This window comes from Rattus norvegicus, chromosome 14 (genome assembly GCF_036323735.1).
Source record: "Rattus norvegicus strain BN/NHsdMcwi chromosome 14, GRCr8, whole genome shotgun sequence".
In the NCBI taxonomy this organism is placed as follows: Eukaryota; Metazoa; Chordata; class Mammalia; order Rodentia; family Muridae; genus Rattus; species Rattus norvegicus.
Genome location: NC_086032.1, coordinates 18,676,667 through 18,696,148, shown reverse-complemented (window position 1 = coordinate 18,696,148; position 19,482 = coordinate 18,676,667). Strand labels below are relative to the sequence as shown.

The 19,482-nt window shown below is 43.1% G+C and overlaps 1 protein-coding gene and 1 non-coding gene across 3 annotated transcripts in view; one reads left to right on the top strand and one right to left on the bottom strand.

Moving 5' to 3' along the window:
• The window catches only part of Adamts3 (ADAM metallopeptidase with thrombospondin type 1, motif 3), a 206,639-nt gene that overhangs the window by 25,739 nt on the left and 161,418 nt on the right, over window positions 1-19,482 (bottom strand). For both annotated transcript variants that reach the window (NM_001394709.1, NM_001394710.1), the window contains exons 6-13: window positions 9,687-9,770; window positions 7,712-7,868; window positions 6,871-6,976; window positions 6,380-6,523; window positions 5,320-5,452; window positions 3,969-4,082; window positions 1,605-1,750; window positions 358-533 (exon numbers count right to left, since the gene is read on the bottom strand). In NM_001394709.1, the coding sequence (NP_001381638.1) occupies window positions 358-533; window positions 1,605-1,750; window positions 3,969-4,082; window positions 5,320-5,452; window positions 6,380-6,523; window positions 6,871-6,976; window positions 7,712-7,868; window positions 9,687-9,770 (1,060 nt within the window). The remainder of the gene's footprint in view (window positions 1-357; window positions 534-1,604; window positions 1,751-3,968; window positions 4,083-5,319; window positions 5,453-6,379; window positions 6,524-6,870; window positions 6,977-7,711; window positions 7,869-9,686; window positions 9,771-19,482) is intronic.
• Window positions 12,296-12,423, top strand: LOC120096809 (small nucleolar RNA SNORA17). The gene has a single exon (XR_005493643.1). It is a non-coding gene; the product is annotated as a small nucleolar RNA SNORA17 (small nucleolar RNA).

The following is a 19,482-nucleotide window of genomic DNA, read 5'->3' as shown; positions in this document are numbered from 1 at the left end:
CCTTTTCCGTTTTCTTTATGACTGGGCTATAGATGGACGATTTTCCCTGTGCTGGGATTATTTCTTAGTTAAGGATTTAAGTTGAATCAGGTGACTCAATGTCATTTGCCATGGGGGAATGGGGGTGTTGACAGGGCTATTAGCCAGATATCATGTCTGTCACAATACCTACCTCTCAGGAGAAAGGCACTCCTCAGCCGAGTTCTCAGGAACCTGGAATGCCCTGCCTCTGTAAATACCTGGGGCTTCTTATGTTACTACACAGGCAGGACTCAAGAGTGCAAGGGCTTGGTGTCAACACAGCTTAACCACTAAGTGACCATCCACCCGGCAGACAAAAGAATGGTATGCACTCACAGTCAGGGTGTTCATGCGGCAGCCAGTGGTGTTTGGTATTCTGGTAGTCAAAGTGTGAGTTACGCTGTTGGCACTGCTGGGCCCTGAAGTCCTCAAAGTGCTTTTGGCATTCTTCTGTATTACAAAGCTGGTACTCAAAATTAACACCAGGGCAGTCCTGCCCACCATTGATGGGCCTAGAGAAAAGACAACGTTTCAAAGGCTGCCTGGCCTCAGCCCAGCAGCTCCAGCCCTCAGAAGCAGCACTGCTGGGCGGAGAGCCAAGTGTCTGAGCTGCCAGCACAGCCTGAATGATGCCATACTCCCGATGTCTAGGGTCTCTCCAAATGCACCCTTCTCTCTGTGCTGAGGGATAAAGACCCCCAAACGCAGCCTAAATTAGTTTTTCAAGTGGTTTGTTTTACTCATGAAAGATGAAATTCATGCACACGAACTCAAGAAAATGGTATTTCCGAGCACGTGTAAAGCGTGCAGGTGCAACTCAAAGAAAAGCTGAGAACTCGATCCCGTGTCTCTACTTCCTCCTATGTCAGATGCAAGGTGGAATGATTTTCCCAACAGGGAAATGGTAAGGAGTTGACGGCATGACATTTTGAGTGCATTTAGGACAGACCATGGCTTGTGGTGAACGTGTGACTCATACTGCCCTGCTTTGGAGTGTCATTGTTACCTCTAATGCTGCTTGGAAAGACAGCGTGCCGCCATCAGTAGTCTTTATACAAGTCATGCTCAGAGACGCTGTTCTGCCAGCACAGAGAAAGGGCTGCTCGAAGGTTAAACCACAGCCGGACAAGTTAGCATGTCAGAACTGGATAATCCATCACTTTTTCTAGGCTCACGTGAATTTTGTCTGGTTGAGTGGATGGATGCCTTTTCTCCTCAGAGTCCCTGCCAGACTGCCCCCATCTTCCTGTCCCCATCTATACTGAAGCGGCTGGAATGACCTTCTAGAACCCAGCTGAGGTTATTGGTACTTTCATCCAAGGGCTCTCTGCTTCTTCATGGACATGTCTCAGCTTCCAGGGCCCACACTGTCTACTCTCTCTGGTCAACTCCCTAGTAGTCCCATATGTCAAGTTCTTTTTAAAAAAAAATCTCTCTTCGTTTGCGTGTCTCTTACTCATCACTGCCTACGTGGGAAGCAATACTTTTCATATCCCCTGTTTTGTGAGTGAGATGGGAGGGCAGAAAACACGAATCCCTGGCTGTGGTATCGGAAAGCAGCAGGAATTGTGGGTCATACTCACGTGGGATTATTGCACTGGCGTGTTCTAAAACGAACACCAGTTCCACACGTCCTAGAACAGGAGCCAAATTTGGTCCAAGACCCCCAGTTGCCATCTTGCTTTTGTTGGTTAGCGTTTTTCCACATGCAGTGTCCTTTATAGCACCACTTGGGGAAATGAAGAAGGTAATTAGGAGAGTTGTTAAAGGCGCTATTCAGGGACCACCTATTGGAAGATCTTCAACTCTTACTCTCCCTCCAGTTAAAGGCTGACTTAAAGGATCCATAGGCGTTTGCTGCACAAAGGTATCCTCTCAAGAGGATAACTAAGATTCGTCAGTTAAGATCCATCAATAGCTAAATTTGGGGCTGGTTAAGAGTGCTCGCTGCTTTCTGGTGGAGGGCTTGGGTCCCGTTCCTGTCATCCATACCGGGCAGCTCACAACCATTTATAATTCTGAGTCAGATGCCCTTTCCTGACCTCTGTGGGCACCAGACAGACACTGGGCACTCAGTTACACATGCATGCATGTTAGGTATAGGCACATTCTTAGACATTACTAAAAATAAAGCTTTTTTCATAAGAGGAAACGTTTATTCCAATAAGTTTTGAAATGGTAAGTCACAAGTGAGTGTCCAGCCTGCCCCGCAGATACTGTTCTTGGCTTCACTTCTCTTTGCTTCTATCAGCAGAGGTTTAAATGCTAATATGCCCCCTTTTACAATGATATGCAAATATGCCTCAACTTCAAAAGTAATTATGTTGGTTAAGACTATATTCCGGTTTTCAAAGCGCCTTTAGCTACATAGAATATTAAGTTATGAATCTGAGAAATAGATGGGTTAGATAATGCTATTTACCTTTTAGATAAGTCAATCAAGGTCTGTAAAAATTGATAGATTGTTTAGGGGCCACGCGAGTGTACGAACAAAAAGTGGTTAACACAGCCACAATGCCTCTTGTGATATTCCCTGACAAGGCTCAGAACTGGGCAGATATATACTCAGAGGGAATGGATTGTTTTCTTCCCCAAAATTTCAAATGCCTTTTTGTATTCTACGGGCAAAAAGTTAAAAAAAATTTATACTAGGACATAAGTATATGTAGAGGAATTAGATATTAAAATTGATTATAACGTAACTTTTTAATAAGCCAAAAGTGACTCTACTCATTATCGCTCTTAATGTTTAGTGTAAAACATATTTATTAACTCTTCCCAAAGCAAGGCACTATATAGGATGTAGTTGGCACAGGGTCTGACAGAATGCAAGTGCTTGTAATAGCAGGTTTTTATTAGTATGCATGCTTCGTGTAAGAACAGTTCACGTGTGTTTGAAATCAATCTTTTAAGAAGGTAAAAGTTGCATTAATCTTTTCTGTCAGCACTGGGTCCTATCTATAATAGATTATTCTAGACTAGTCGAGGCTCTTAGACTTGCATTCTTAGCATGCCTTTGTTTTGAGCTCTTTGCCCTTAAGAGAAGCACACCTTGGCATCCAGCCAGTTTCTAAGCATTCAGTCTCAACTACACACTCTGAGATTTAAAACCTTTGGGCATCTTTCCCCAAGGAGTGGGGCCAAATCTTCTGTATAAATTCACATGCCTTTATTTCTGGGCAGCTTTCACAAGGGAAGCTATGCCAGCAGGGGCCAGAGATCTGCTGTTCCTACTGCCTTCCCTCTTGCTCACAGAGAGCCAAATGGTCTGGTTCCCCCCCTACCAGGCCCAAAAGCATCTACTGTCTGGGCCTGTGAAAGTGACCATATTCAGTAAAAGAGTCTTTGTAAACACGACTCAGTTAAAGATTTTAAGATCAGAAGATGATCCTGAGGTATCTAGGTAGGCTCAAAAACAACGTGAAAAGATTCACAAGGGGACAGAAGGAATATACACCCACTGTCAGAGGTCAGAAGGGTGTGGCCATGATGTGGGAGGAAGGTAGCCAGAAACCAGGAAAGGAGAGGAACCAATGGTCACTATAGTCTCTAAAGGAAACATGGCCCTGTCCTCATACAGATTTCACCCCTGCCTAACTGATTCTTGCCCTCAAGAGCTATTACAGAACAGATTCCTAGGGTTTTCAATCACCAACTTTGTGGCCATTTGTGGTAGCAGTCACAGAGGCTAGTACACTATCTTAGTGACTTACCAGAAGGATCCCATGGGTACTACACTCTCCCTAAAGATGACAGGCCACTGGGGTTGGGGATTTAGCTCAGTAGTAGAGCGCTTGCCTAGGAAGCACAAGACCCTGTGTTCGGTCCCCAACTCCGAAAAAAAGAACCAAAAAAAAAGATGACAGGCCAGAGGTGACCACCATTTGCTAGATTTTTAAAGGTCCCCCCACAGCACCCACTGAACCCTAGCCAGCAGACACACTCACCTTCCCAGCAGCACACTCAGTCCCATCGAGTGGGGGCCCCTTCTTAGTCTTACAGAAGTATGGGTTATCGGGGTGACTGCACCACAGCTGCTTGCACGGGTCAAAGGTTCGGAACTGGAAGAAAAAGAAGCAAATGATGGGTGACCTTTCAGACAGCGGGATCTTCGCCAACTGTATTTTATATATGACTTCTTCATGTCATAGTATTTGCTGGTGGCGGTGGGGTTTACACAAGCAATGGCGAGAGTAAGATGCCCGCATTGTTAATTAGATTGTCACATTCTATCACCACATAAACTCTAAGAGACAAATGCCATTGCCGTCTCCAGTTCAGATATAAGAAAACTAAGCCAGAGAGGTCACAGATTGGACTCGAGTTCACGGATCGAGGGTCAGACCTGACATACTCTGACATCCATTACCATAGTGTCTAACTACTGAAAAGTAGAAACAGAAACTAAAACCACAGAAAACTGACCTTCATTTTATAGGCTAGGCTGCTCCTGCATACAATAAATAGCTGAATGAAGCTTGGCTTCAAACTCATCATCCTCCTGCCTCAGTCTCACAAGTGCTGTGATTACAGCCATGCCACCCACACACTTTTCGGTGTTCCATTTGAGAAGAGTCTAATGTATTAGGGTAGTCATTTTCTATAGCCACAAATGTATAGAATACTGGCCATCATGCCACAGAGAAGCTCAGCGTCATCTCTGAAGGCGAGAAAAGCTGGGGGAGGGGCAGGGAGCAAGCATCTGAGCTGGAGAGCCTTGGGTGTGAGGAAGTACCCTGAGAAGCTCTGCTGCCACAGCTTTTGCATCCTAAAGCTAAAAACCTTGCAAACTTTCTGCCACCACTTCTGTAAAATGTATGTATATATACACACACACACACACATTCACATACACATATATAACACACTAATGTATGTATACATACAGACACACACACATTAACATACACATAAATACCACATGATGTATATGCATCTGTAAAAACAGATGTAATGTTAAAGGCTATGAATTTGAAAACAGTAAGGAGGGGTATTTGGGAGGCTTCCAGGAAGGAAATGGGAGGAGGCAATGGTGGAATAATATTGTAATCACAAAAAATAAAAGAAATAATCATAAATTAAAAGCCTTTGATCTCTCCATCTCTTTTCTTATCTCTCATGAGGATTCGTTTGGGCCACACACCCAGAGCATCCAGTTGAGCTCCATCAACATAGCAAATGCAAGATAACCGGAGACATTTTCACACTGGGACCAGTTGAGTTTGCAAAGCCCACCCAACAGGAATGACACAGGCAGATTTCAAGATCAGACATCCAAGTTGATAGTCCGTCACGTACCGCGGTACACATTTTGTAGCCAACACCAAAATCGAAACGGCATTGCTCATCCATGGAATAATTAATCCCCGGAAGTTCTGGGAGTTTGGGCCAATCGTGTTCAAAGGGGTCATCAAGGAGACAGTCGTAGGAACTGCGGGAGGCAAACAGTAAGTGTATTTAAATTCTCATTGTTCAAATCAGACCTTAGAAGGGGAGGACTCTCAATTCTCTGTGGTTCGGTTAGCACATAGGGCAGGTTCCCAGAAACATGGTTTTATTCTACTCAGTTTTCATCTTTACTAGTTCTGGTAAAGGGAACCAAGCACACCTCTTGGATATAGTGGTGCTGTGACAGTGTTGTTCATGTTGCCAAGTGACCCTATATGAAGTGAGGCACGGCAGATCCTAACCCCGCAAAGCATCATCAGACTTCGGGTTATAAATGAGGTTAAAAGCAGGAATCATATAAACACCCTGCCTCCATCCTCAGGACAGGTCTGACCACCAGTCAAAAGGAATCTATCCCAAGGAAGCCCAAGGCCAGTTGTACTGGCTGGTTTTGGGTGTCAACTTGACACGAGTTGGAGTTATCACAGAAAAAGCCTCAGTTGTCGAAATGACTTCGTGAGATCCAGCTGTAAAGCATTTTCTCAATTAGTGATAAAGGGGGGAGGGCCCAGCCCATTATGGGTGGTGCTGTCCCTCGGCTGGTGGTCTTGGGTTCTATAAGAGAGCAAACTGAGCAAGCCAGGGGAAGCAAGCCAGTAAGTGACATCCCTCCATGGCCTCTGCATCAGCTCCTGCTTCCTGACCTGCTTGAGCTCCAGTCCTGACTTCCTTTGGTGATGAACAGTATGGAAGTAAGCTGAATAAACCCTTTCCTCCCCAACTTGCTTCTTGGTCATGATGTTTGTGTAGGAATAGAAACCCTGACTAAGACACGAGTTAAAAGTACACTTAAGTTCTAGGCTCATTGCCTTAACCCTTTGTATGACATTGGAGAACCTTTTGGGTCAACACCTCTGTCACCATGTATGTAGCCTATGCAGCAAGGCATGACATGCATCGAGGAACATACTGGATATATCTTTTCAGTTCCTGACCGCTGCATCTGGACCAGTGGTATCGATGAAAGGCAGCTTGCACCAGGGGCGCCATGACACTGCCCATGGCGGTCTCATCGCCACACCGGTTGCCTTGCCCGTCATGCTCCATGCCCAACCTAGAACACAAAGGAGACATCATGGGTAAGAGCCCCAGACCCATGCCTTGAATTCCCCTTTCTCACAACACATGCTGGGAAAAACATATTTTTTTCAAGTCAACATGACTTCCTTGGAGACACCATGGACACTGAAACTGAGAGCAGTCTAATGAAATGTGTTTCTTATTCTATAGCCATCAAAGGCCTGGGAGGGCTCAGCCAGACAGAGTTACTCATTGAGCTTCAGCGCATGACCCTTCACTGTTTTAAGCTCCTCTCACTTGGCAAAGGATGAGAATGAACACTGGCATTGGCTTTTGCCCAAAGTGTGAACAATGGTAGAAAAGCTGTCAGCAGTGACTTACACATGGCCGGTCTCATGGGCTACTACAAAAGCAGATGAAAAACCATCTTCGTGATTCAGGGTGCAACTTCTCACTGGGTGACACATGCCTGTGACGGGAGCATATCCTGCAGATAACGACAATCGAATATATATATTATATATATACATATATATACATATATATACACACACATATATATATACACACACACATATATACACACACACATATATATATATATATATTCATTATATTTAGTACTGGATCTTTGCCTAGAAACAAAAGAAGAAGCAGTGTTCCTGTAAATAGGGGCGACATTACTTCTCTGTTACCAGGAAGTCACGTTCTTGGAAAAGCGAGAAGGGACCGCCTGGGGTCACCATTCTGTTACCATCTCAGCTTGCCTTTCTGTTTTACCAAATGGCCCTGCATATCTTGGTTCTAATGGAGGGAGCCAGAAATCCCACCAATGCAGAAAAGAAAGCTATCGGTGTTTCTCCACACTGTCCATCGGAGTTTATTAGACAAATGGAACCTGGCTTTGGAAGAAAGACTGTTGGCAGGATCCACTCCCGTCCGAACAGTTAGTGGAAATCACACTGCAGATTACAGCCTCCCTTCCAAATGGACAACCACTGTTTTAAAGGCAAGTAGAATTTACTATGGTGTTTAAGTGACATATAACATTGTGGATTCTACAAAAAGTCACTGAAAGAAATGGGGGGGGGGGGCATACTCTTGGCTGGTGGACGGTGGAAAATGGTGTGGAGATAAAAACATTTGCACGGCCTGCTCAACTTGGGATTTCGCCTGAAAACCCAGGCCCTTAATTTTTTCGTCTACACAGTAATAGTAATACCTTGCATTCCAGCAGGCCCAAAGTCTTGCCTGGTTAGGAAAATTGCATGATCATGGTGTTCAGCATGGTTGGGATCGGATTTTTGTTGCTGGCAAGCCCAGCGACACACATTCTCCAGGCTCCTGGACGGGTTTCCCCTTTCGATAAGGCTGATAGACTAAAAAGGAGAGAATAGGTTAAACACGCATTTTGTGATTTGGATTTGGAGATAATATTTCAACGATGATTCAGAAATATTATTTGGGGGATCAACTTTGATTTAGGAATTCTAAAAACCCATTAAAGACCTGGTGAGGCGATCACATGCCACCTGTGGGAAAGTCTACAAGCACACAGAGAGCAGTGTTAGAACTCAGGACTCACTGCTGGGGGTGACTCGGTATTGGTAATCATTTGGAGGAGAAGCTTTAGACATCTCAAATATTTCGTAGTTGTATTCAAATTTTAGGTTTTACACATTAAAGACAAATACTGGGAAAGATTCTTGCATGAGACTTTTTCTAGAGATATGAAAGTCAAAGATCTTATGTAAGATTTTTTGTGTATTCTTTTGGTTCAAAATCTGTATGAGGAGGAAAATAAGTTCTTTCAAGATTTGGCAAAACTGGTCAAACTTTGTACTGTATGTGGAACAGTCACCTGGGGGAGAAAACAGCTTCTTAACTCATGATAATGACAAGGTTTAGTCTCTTGTCTGGTAACATTAGTATAAATTATATATACACATACATATATATATGTGTGTGTGTGTGTGTGTGTGTGTGTATTCACATTGCAATTGATGGGGTAATATGTTGAGGGGTGAAAAAGTCCATCCCTCAAAAACACATTTCCAAAGTGTTTCTAACAAAAAGAGAAATTGGAATTTGGACTCCCAAATGAGTTCCTAATTGGCTAAAGGGCCCAGAGTCTTGTTAAATCTCAGCAAATGCTATTATCAGTATTTACATTTTTAATAAACTTAGCTTGATCTGTTATATGCTAATCATACAGTTTGCCAAACAACTGACCGACTGAAGGCTGTCAAGACTTCCAGCTGGGGTTAGCTTTTTCCTTCCTAACAGCACAAAGTACATGAGGCTTTCAAGGGAAGGTAAAGATGAGGGACAGCCTTTCTATCTGTAGATGCTATTAGTCATGGATAAAGAAGCACAAACACACAGACTATGGTTTCCCAAGTGCACAAGTTCACTAGTGTCGCCTCCCCAGGAAGATCAGTGATGGGATACATTGATTATTATAAGCATGAACATTGCCAAGGGAGTCAGGCTTCTCAAAGGAAGTTAATGACTTCCAAGGACAGGACCACGTCTAATATTGACATACACAGGCTTTCCACTAGCAAGAATGGATACTGCATGCGTTTTGATTCAACTTTCTGTTTTCAAAGAGATTAAAACTTCTTTAAATGAAAGTCATATTCACTTTTAAATGTATACATTTTAAATACTGTTTTAAATAAAACAAAAGATGTTTCTGTTTTCTTCACGGACATATTCCAAGTGCTTTGAGAATAACTACCATTTAAAAGTGGATATTTCGCATACACACACAGTGAATTCATATACAGGTCACACAGCTCATGTTTATAGTGTAAGGACATTTTCTTTTTTCTTAACAGTATCCGTTCATGTTCACTGACTTTTTCAGTCACACCGAAAGCCTGGATAACTGGGGCTCAGATAGCAGATTACATGTTGGGCATGTTAGCGCAGGCATATGATCCCAACATTTAGGAGGCAGAGATAGGAGGATCTTTGACCTCATAGCGAGTATGAGGCCAATCTGATCTATATGAGACCCGCCTCTAACAAGAAGTTGCTCTAATTTAACATCCTCTTTTCATTCTGGAAGATTCCCCCGGACAGCTTTATAACCATGAGTTTACATAAAGTTGAAGTAGTTTTGCCACCCAATCGTTTATTGGTTAATCTAGTCTTATTGTTTACAGCCCACACATTTTAAGGTATCTTACCTTTGCGTAACCGAGCATAATCATTCGCACCAGGACCACGTTTATGTGCACTCCAAGGGACTCATCGTGATAGATTTCATTTACCTGGAGACAAAGCAGACAGTTGCTACAAGAAAGGCAATGCAAAGGATTTGACGATGCAACATTTAGGAGCTCACCTACACCAGTCACGAGTCCGCTAGTCAGATTAGGCAACTTACACTGTTCTTAAATTTAGCTTAAGCCAATTTCCAAAATGAAGTCATTTATCTTTTGTTTGGGAGCAACCTTTGGATACCTGAATTATTGACTTTTTGTAAAGTACAGAGAAAAATGAACAGAGATATGTTAGGAAGAGATTTATTAAACAAATTGTGTGTGTGTGTGTGTGTGTGTGTGTGCGAGCGCACGCATGCGTGCACATAGCACAACACTCACCTAAAACAAATAAAGAAATATGATTCTGGTGATTTTCTGTCCTCCTGTGAGTGGCCACAAGACAATGGAAGAAGACAGGCAAGAGCAGGTGTGCCCACAGGGCTAGGAGAAGTACGATCTTGGTTGAGGGATTTCTGTCTAGAAGCTCTGGGGGTCTATCTGTGAGTCAGCAAATAGATAGCTTTCCCAGCATCCCTGAGGACAGAGCATCTGGGGCAATGCTCTTTTAGAATTACTGTGGAATACAGTAGTGAAGACACCTTTCAGAATATGCATTATTAAGGAGACTATACAAGTGCTTATCAGAGATGTCAGTTCTGGACTCAACTCTGAAGATCTCAGTTGATTCCTATATCATTATTCCATTTTTAAAGTTAGGCTAGAATTCCTCAGAAATGATTCTGTATACTTTAATAGTACAGATGTTGGAATTAGAGCAACTTTAGGTCGCAGCTCAACTACTTCTCACACAGGGAGGACGATGAAGCCCGTGGACCGTCAGCAACTGGCTAAACCGCACAGTGTGTTACTGGCAGGCAGGAATCTAAAGCACACTGTAATTATATCTTCTGATTAAGCTACTGCAAAGCGAGTGCAAAAAAAGTCTGTCCAACTTGGCAAACGCTAGCAGGAATGACAAAGGCAGCGTTACCTGGCTAGATTCCAGTTCCGAGTTATTCCCCAGAACAAGGGCTCAGACTTCTAACAGAAACCCAGAGAGAGATGAAAACTAACCACAATTTCACTTGAGATCCAGGAGGTTTGGACAGCAGGCTTAGCAAATCTAAAAGCTGCAGAGGAAAGTATAAAGCCAGAAGATACAGAACATTCAATCATCATAGAATGAAACTCATGCATTAGGGGACTCTGGCTTGCCACGTTAGACTTGCCACGCCTACCAAGAAGCAGGCCAGGGAATCTCTAGTTAGATGTTTCAAGAGTCTAGCATGACTGCACGGAACAATATCAACATTGTAGACCTTAAATTGATAGATAGCATACTACCTAGTCAGATTGTACATAGCATTTACAACGCCACAAAAGATGGATGTAAAAGGTCATTCATTGTGAAGTAGAAAATACTAAAAAAAAAAAAAAAAGGTGAAGTGTATTCTAACAAGAAAGGTTTTATGGTTCCTTTAAGTGGAAAATGCATGTGTGTGTGTGTGTGTGTGTGTGTGTGTGTGTGTGTGTGTGTGTGTGTGTTCATGTGCGCACGTGCCCGTGTTTGTGCATACACATATATGCATATTCATAAATTAGAAAGATCCAGCTTGGTAGCTATTGATGAGCTGGTTTTAAAAAACGACTCTGTGGTTGAACCCTTGCATTGCCCAGGAGTACAGACAGGTGAGCCATGGCCAGGTTGGCTCACTAGCAGCTAAAGGACACCCACAGTATTGAAGCCATTGTGTACTGACACATAAGAGAGGTGATCAAAAACTACAACGGCATTCAAGAAATAAGGGAGACCAAAGAGCCCAGAAAGTGTGTCATATACAGAATGACTTGGAAGATGTAGTGATTAAGGTTGCCAGATGTCAAACTTCTCAGATCACATTGCTTCAAACCCCCACAATGCCTAGCAACTCTGCATTTCTACAAGCCTCAATCAAATGAGTAGTATAAAATGTACTATCTCATAGTCTTATGGAAAGACTATTGAAAGACGTAACTCACTGCAGTAAATTACTCGGTCTTAGCACCGAGAAGGAGAGAGGGCCCTATAAAGGGTATCACATTACTAGAAGTGGAAAGAAAAATCCTTAAAGGTTTACTAATTATGATATGGGACAAGGGAATGGAGGGTGGCATCAAACCCTTGAGCCAGCTCACCTGCAAACTGCACACCCAGGGGCAGCTCTCCTGTGCTATGAAGATGAGGGGCAGGGCCAGCTCTCCCACTCTGATGATCCCAGAACCAGCTCTCCTGCCTGCTAGAGAGGCAAGGGGTGACATGGGGGGACATCTCTCCCTCAACCACGTCACCACTACAGAAGAAAAGTGGTGTAGCCAGATCTCCCATGCTCGCATCCTCATTCTAGCTTGCCCACACCCCCTCTGTCAGGTCAGCTCTACTGTGCTGCTCAGGCAGAATGCAGGAATATAATACAGTCATATATTCATTCATATATAAATCTTCATTATAAAAGTCATAATCAAATATATTCTCACATGTTAAAAACAAGCAATATGCCCCTAGAGGTGTGGCACCTGTGGCTGTTCTGTCACATGTGCATCAAGGAGGTGGCAGAGAGGAGAGAGACTATGTCTACATTCAGTGTTCTGACCTTTGAACAGCTGACTGATAAGAAGCAAAAGAAAAAATAAACCTAGCAAGCCTGAGACAACTACCAGTCCGGCACCAGGGGGCCTGAAAGGGGAGCAAGCTGGTAACTAGAAGAACCCCACCTAGAACGGAGCCTTGAGCCTGAGACAGATAGACACCCACTGCAACTGCCATTCAGGCAGGCTGGGTGAGGAGTGAGCCTATAATAACCACCAGACTGGTACCATGGGGCCTGGACAGGAAGCCAGCCTGAGATGACTACCATTCCTGTACCAAGAGGGCCTGTGGGTGCAGACCTTACCCAGGATGACCCCTTCTGGGCAACATAATGCAATGCATTCCTGAGACAACCCCAGACACTCAGAGACCATAGGTACCACTAAGAGGAGCGAGTGGAGAACAGGAAACCAGAAGACAAAGAGGAATAGCACAATGTAGGTAGAACTAGGGACTTGAAAGTAGCAAGTGATAGCTGGTGATGCTACAGGGGACCATGGTGGGGCCCTAGCCTGCACTGCCACTAGGGACCATATCTGGGTCTATGGGTCTGCAGCGGCAAGGGTCTATTACCGCCAAAGGCCAGGAAGACATCCCTAGCCTGGGCTGTTGCCCTGGAGACATGTTGATGCCTGAAGGCTATGCAGAACTGGCCCCAACATTTATCTGGGCATCATGGGTGATCTTCCTCCTGCCCCTCTCCTCACCACCTGCTGCAGGCAGAAGCCTGGCCCTGGGGTCATGAGAACAGGAGAATTGTCCTTTCCCCTCACCAGCTGCAGCACTGGGTAGAGTGAATCCTGCACTCTGACTGAGCAGCACAGTAGAGCTGACCTGACAGTGTGTGGGGGGTGGGGGGAGAGCTAGAATGAGGATGAGAACATGGGAGATCTGGCTACATCACTTCTCTTCTGTAGTATGGGTGAAGAAAAGATGTCCCCCATCTCACCCCTTGCCATCTATAGCAGGCAGGAGAGCTGGCTCTGGGATCATCAGAGTGGGAGAGCTGGCCCTGCCCCTCATCTTGGTAGCACAGGAGAGCTGCCCCTGGGTGCGAGGGTTGCAGGTGAGCTGGCCGAAGGGTTGGATGCCATCCTCCATCCCCTTGTCCCTTGCCATCTATGGCAGGTAGAAGCGCTATCTCCCTCGATCATGAGAGGAGAAAAACTGTCCCTGTCCCTCACTGGCTACAGCATTCAGGAGTGTGGGCTTTGCACCTTGCCTGGGCAGCAGGGTAGATTTGGCCCTGGTTTTTAAGAGTTGCTGGTGAGCTTACTCTGAGCATTTGAAAGTGGGAGATCCAGAAGGTTAACCAGTTCACATACCTCCTCAGGCCCAAATCCAGGTCTTTGAATTAGCCTGCCCCATCGATGAACTGCTGGAGAGCACAAAGAAGCCAGGCCTACAGATCCAAAACTACAGGATCTCCATGACACAGGGAAACAATAGGATATCTGAGGAGTTCCAGGAGCAAGATGCCTTGTACTAGACGAACAAGTCATTGCAATGAACATTTGTAAGCAAAGAAGGGTGAACAAAAAGATATACTGTAGGACACACTGTGACACAATGACATTTTTTTTCTTTGTTTGGTGTCCTGTGAGGTTGCAAGGGTGGACAGTAGGTTAGGGGAGGGGAAAATGAGTTGGATTTTGTTCCATGATATGAAATTCACAAAGAACCAATAAAAAGGTTTTTTTTAAAGTTAATCAAAAGATGAGCAGTATCTTCACCATAGTAGAAAGTGGTCTTCCGATAAGAAAAAAACAACAGTAACCATCTATACTGGGCAAAGCCCTGCATCTTACCCAACATGCTTCTCAAGGATCAAGAAAGTTGACTCCTATATATAATTCACTTTTAATATATGCTTAGTAATATATCAACTTTCCATCTCCTCACGCCTATCAATGCTACAGGCACAGTGCTGTCACCGAGACACACACAGGATGAGAACAACTGAAGGAAGAATGAGCGAGGCTCTGTGGGGTCACATGTTCAAAGTCCTGGATTCTGGTTCCAGCTTCCCACAGTAAGCTACGGTTAGAATGGTTACCTAACCACTCCGGACATCAAGTTTCTTGGTGAAAAAATTATAACCACAGTTGTTCTGTCTGCCTTGCAGATAGGTGGCTCAAATCAATCAGAATGACACACCTCTATCCTCTGCCAAATGCCAAATCCTTCAAATCCTTTTCATACCCAGCTACTTGTATATGGGGAGGTTTTGTGAAAGCCCATGGTCACAACCCAACTTTTCTTAAAAAAAAAAGAAAGAAAGAAAGAAAGAAAGAAAGAAAGAGAGAGAGAGAGAAGGAAAAGCAAACGGCCCATTGGACTTCTAAGGGAATTTCAAGAGGCTTTAATTTAAATTTGTTACATCCAACCAAGTGGAACATGAAATTCATAAATTAACAGAAAATTACTGGAAAAAAAAATCATTGCAGTGTAGTTTTTCTCCGAGGTAATAGAGATCTGTCAGCAGATGGCACTGTGCACTCTTGAGACTAGAGAAGGACCACTCTTCTGTCCCCTATACCTCTGGAGCAGCTACATACCCAGCTGGTTTGTGGGCTTTCCCATGTTTACCCACAAATAAAATAGCTCCCACTAAGCTAAACAGAAATTTCAAAATAGCACGAGAAAAATCTCATTTGAATGACTACTTATTTGAATCTGAAAAGCAAAGCAAATATATTGGGGAAACTCTTATTTTGAGTTTGTGTGTCATCTGCTTATAGTAGTCTGTAAGAGGCCCAAAGGCCCTTACATGAGCTTCCAATCTTTACCATGCAATAAACACAGGAGAAAGAACCAAGAGTGTGCCTTACTGAATTCCCAATATTGCCCAATCAGAAGGGACTAAATGAATGTTTGTAAAGACAATAGTTTTATGACTTTTAGCAACAAAGAAAGCATATGTCCCCAAGTAAAAGCAATACCATCAGGATCCCTCTCAACACTTAACACCAGGTAGCCCTTTCTAGATGCCAGACATTGTGGTATTTATGTCAGCCTGGACTAAAACAAGTAACCTTTGAAGCACTCCACTTTACAGCTAAGGAAACTGAGACCCCGAATTGACCATTTTCCCATTGCCACAGTCACAGAGCAAGCTGAGAATGTCAACCTGGGTAATTTGACTCTCCACTCAATAGTTTTAAACATTTTATCATACTTCAAACACACACATCATGGCACTGCAGAACAGGTTTCATTTTAGAGTTAACAGCAATGCATACCTCTGAGTTGACAAATATGGCATGAGATTATACTTAGGGAGGTAACTCAACACTCATTTGTTTTGGTTATCTTCTTCCAGATGAATTTTAAAGAAAGGGGAGGCTAGATTTATAACAAATAACAATTTCTTTTTTCACCATTTCAACAATGATGCACTAAAAGTGCTGGAAAACTAAAGGCCAGAAAAGGTGAAGGAGAAAAACAGGGTGGGGCATGGAGTCTGTGTTGGGCATAAGAAGAGCACTAAGTATAGATGTTACTATAAGTCATGCCATTGACACACGTGATGCTGATCAAAATGTCACCCGTAGTGCCAACCTACTGGGCTCTGGACATGTTCAATGAGGAGTTCAGGGTTGAGCCCAGAGTTCTCACTAAATGACCTGAAAGAAAGGGTAAACAAAATATTAATTCAATTTTCAGATGGCCTTGGCTTTGATGAAGTTGCCAATGATATAAAGAAGGCAAAAAAGGCAAAAATCCAACCAAGTATCTGTTTCCTTGAGAAAAAAAAATTCCTTCCAGGTTTGTTCCCAGTCAGGACAATTTCTCCAGGGCATTCCCCTGGCAGGACAGCCTGACCTTTGTCTGACTAGCTGATGAACAGCTTTGTCTGGCTTCAACAAAGAAACACTCATTTTTCTCTCAGGTAAATTGGGGCTAAAGAGGCAGTGTGGTAGAATGATTAGGAACACGGGGCCCTGTACCTACCTGTCTCGCTAGGATTTAACTATGTGACCCTGGGCATGTCATTTCACCATCTGTGCCTCAGTTTCTACATTGCCACAGTTTTGCATTCACAGAGTTATTGAAAGGAATATGCGAGTCCCTATGTGAACAGCGATTAAGATGGTGCTTGGCTTTTGTAAATGTAAAGAAAAAAACCTATCAGGCATAATTATTGCCATTTTCTCAGAGAAGCAGATAAATAGTACAGATATGTGAATTTTTAAAGAGACCTTTGCATGTCAAGACAGCCAGGGTACTTCTGGCCTGACATAAAAGAATTCTGAATTGTTCTATGAAGAATTATCATTCTCCGCAATTGTGTCTCGTGGAGCTAGACGTGCCAAGCACACTCCCACTTTTCTTCTGCTGTCCATCTCTGGAGCACCTGATACTCAGAATAGACAGGTGTCCTTCAACCAAGTCTATTTGTCTCTCAACTCCAGCCTAGCAGTGCTAGTAGTTCTAATTCTGTGTAATACTCTAATTGTCTATAATACTCTCATTAGACTTTGATAATGAGTTTGGATTTGCTCTGATCAGCCATGCATTCTAATGGGAGAAACACGGGCTGAAAGCATGGGAAATATACATGTGAGAAGAAATGAACAGCTTTGCGGATGAGGCTCAGTGATAGACAGCGTGTATAGAATGAGGAGTCTCTGGGTTTGAGTATTAAAGAAAGAGGGAGGGGCAAGTTCATGAAAACAGGTGCTGAGCTGAGAAAGAGTTGAGGAAGGAGGTAAAGGAGAGGAAGCACTTCCTGATCATCCCACTGCAACCAGAATTTGCTTCTAAAGCCCACACCAAATAAATCACTACTCATCTTTAAAACTGGTTATAGCTCCGTATTAGCAAGAAAATGCCCATGCCATTTTCCTGAAGTTCATTTCAGCTCCTACCCAGCCTCTCATACCCCACCACTCACCACACAGACAAACCTACAGTGGTTATACTGGACAGTTTCGTGTCAACTTGACACAAGCTGGAGTCATCACAGAGAAAGGAACCTCCGTTGAGGAAATGCCTTTATGGGATCCAGCTGTAAGGCATTTTCTCAATTAGTGATCAATAGGAAAAGGGCCCAGTCCATGATGGGTAGGTAGTGCAATCCCTGGGCTTTGGTGCTGGGTTCTGTAAGGAAGCAAGCTGAGCAAGCCATGTGAAACAGGTCAGTAAGCAACACCTCTCCATGGCCTCTGTGTCTGCTCCTGCCATGGCTGTGTTCCAGCCCTGCATGAGCTCCCATCCCGACTTCCTGATAGACTATGATCTAGAAGTGTAAGCTCAATAAACCCTTCCCTCCCCAATTTGCTTTTTTGGTCATGGTGTTTTTCTTACAACAAGAGAAGCTAAAACAGTGGTTCTCAAACCACCATGATCTAGCACTTTCAGTGCCTTATTGCAAGCTGGTTCCCCACCTTCCAATACCCAAGGTATTCTGTGACACCCAGATCTAATAGCACATCAGTTCAGAATACTTTATAGACCACTGACATTAGTGGCCAAACCTCATCTTCTTCCTTCTCAGTTCATATTTACATAATGTCTGTGGTGGATCTTCCAAATGAAAAAAAACTATATTTTATTACTATTATTTGATTTTACCCGGTACTATTAGCAAGATATGAGAAGGAGTTAGATTTTTATTAGTTTTTATTGTTGTTTCCTAGGTTTTAACAGGATTGTGGTTTCAAGGGGGACTACAAATGCAGAGTAAATGAATGCCCAGTGTGTGGTCGTGAATTTCAACAGAAGAAATGGATTTTAGATACTGACCCAAAATGAACATTGTTGCATAACCCATTAAGGCCACATGAACACATATCCCAGATAAATCTGCCCTGCACTGATGTTCAATGATTTCATAAACATTACCTAAGATCCAGAAGTTGTCAATAAATACAGTAATGATATTCATTCATGTGCTAAAGCTCAGACCTTGTATTTTATAAGAACCTGGTTATGGGGAAGGGGTATCTTTTTTTAATATGCTGAATAGGGAAGCTGCTGGCATTATCTTTCAGTTGTTTCTCACTCATGAACAGCCAGTTTCAACAAACAAAAGACTGAATTCTCCCTTAGTTAAGATTTCTTGAAAGTACAAGGTCGTTAGAGGGGTATTTTCTCTTTCATTGCATACTGGGTGAGCCTGTGTGTGTGTGTGTGTGTGTGTGTGTGTGTGTGTGTGTGTGTGTGTGTACGTGCATGTGCACATGTACATGCATGTGCACATAAATGTTAAAAGTTAGTGTTTCTTCTTCTATTGACCCCATTTTATTTTCTGACATCCATCTCATTGGACCTGAATCTTAGCAATGGGCTACACTGGGTAGTCAGTGAGCTCCCAGGACTCCTCTACCACTGACCTGAAGTTCTGAGATTATAAGCTGCATTGCTGCCACTGGCTTCTTAAAAATGTTTTAGTCTAAGATTATAATAAGTTCTGTTTATATGTTTATATATCCATGGAAGGCAGCTTTCAACTTTCCACACATGCAGTTTAAAGTCACACAGTAACTGTATTCAAGGAATACACAGCCTATCCAAAAAACAGTCTTAAAAATTAAAACAAACTTCAGGTCTCTGAAGAAAGAGATTGAAGAAGATCTCAGAAGATTGAAAGATCTCCCATGCTCATGGATTGCCAAAAGCAATCTACAGATTCAATGCAATCTCCACCAAAATTCCAACTCAATTCTTCATAGAATTAGAAAGAGCAATTTGCAAATTCATTTGGAATAACAAAAAAAAAACCAGGATGGCAAAAACTATTCTTAACAATAAAAGAACTTCTGGGGGAATCACCATCCCTGACCTCAAGCAGTATTACAAAGCAATAGTGATAAAAACTTTATGGTATTGGTACAGAACAGGAAGGTGGAACGATGGAATAGAATTGAAGGCCCAGAAATGAACCACACACCTATGGTCAGTTGATCTTTGACAACGGAGCTAAAACCATTTAATGGAAAAAAAGATAGCATTTTCAACAAATGGTGCTGGTTCAATTGGCAGTCAGCATGTAGAAGAATGTAAATTGATCCATTCTTATCACCCTGAACAAAGCTCAAGTCCAAGTGGATCAAGGACCTCCACATCAAACCAGATATGCTCAAACTG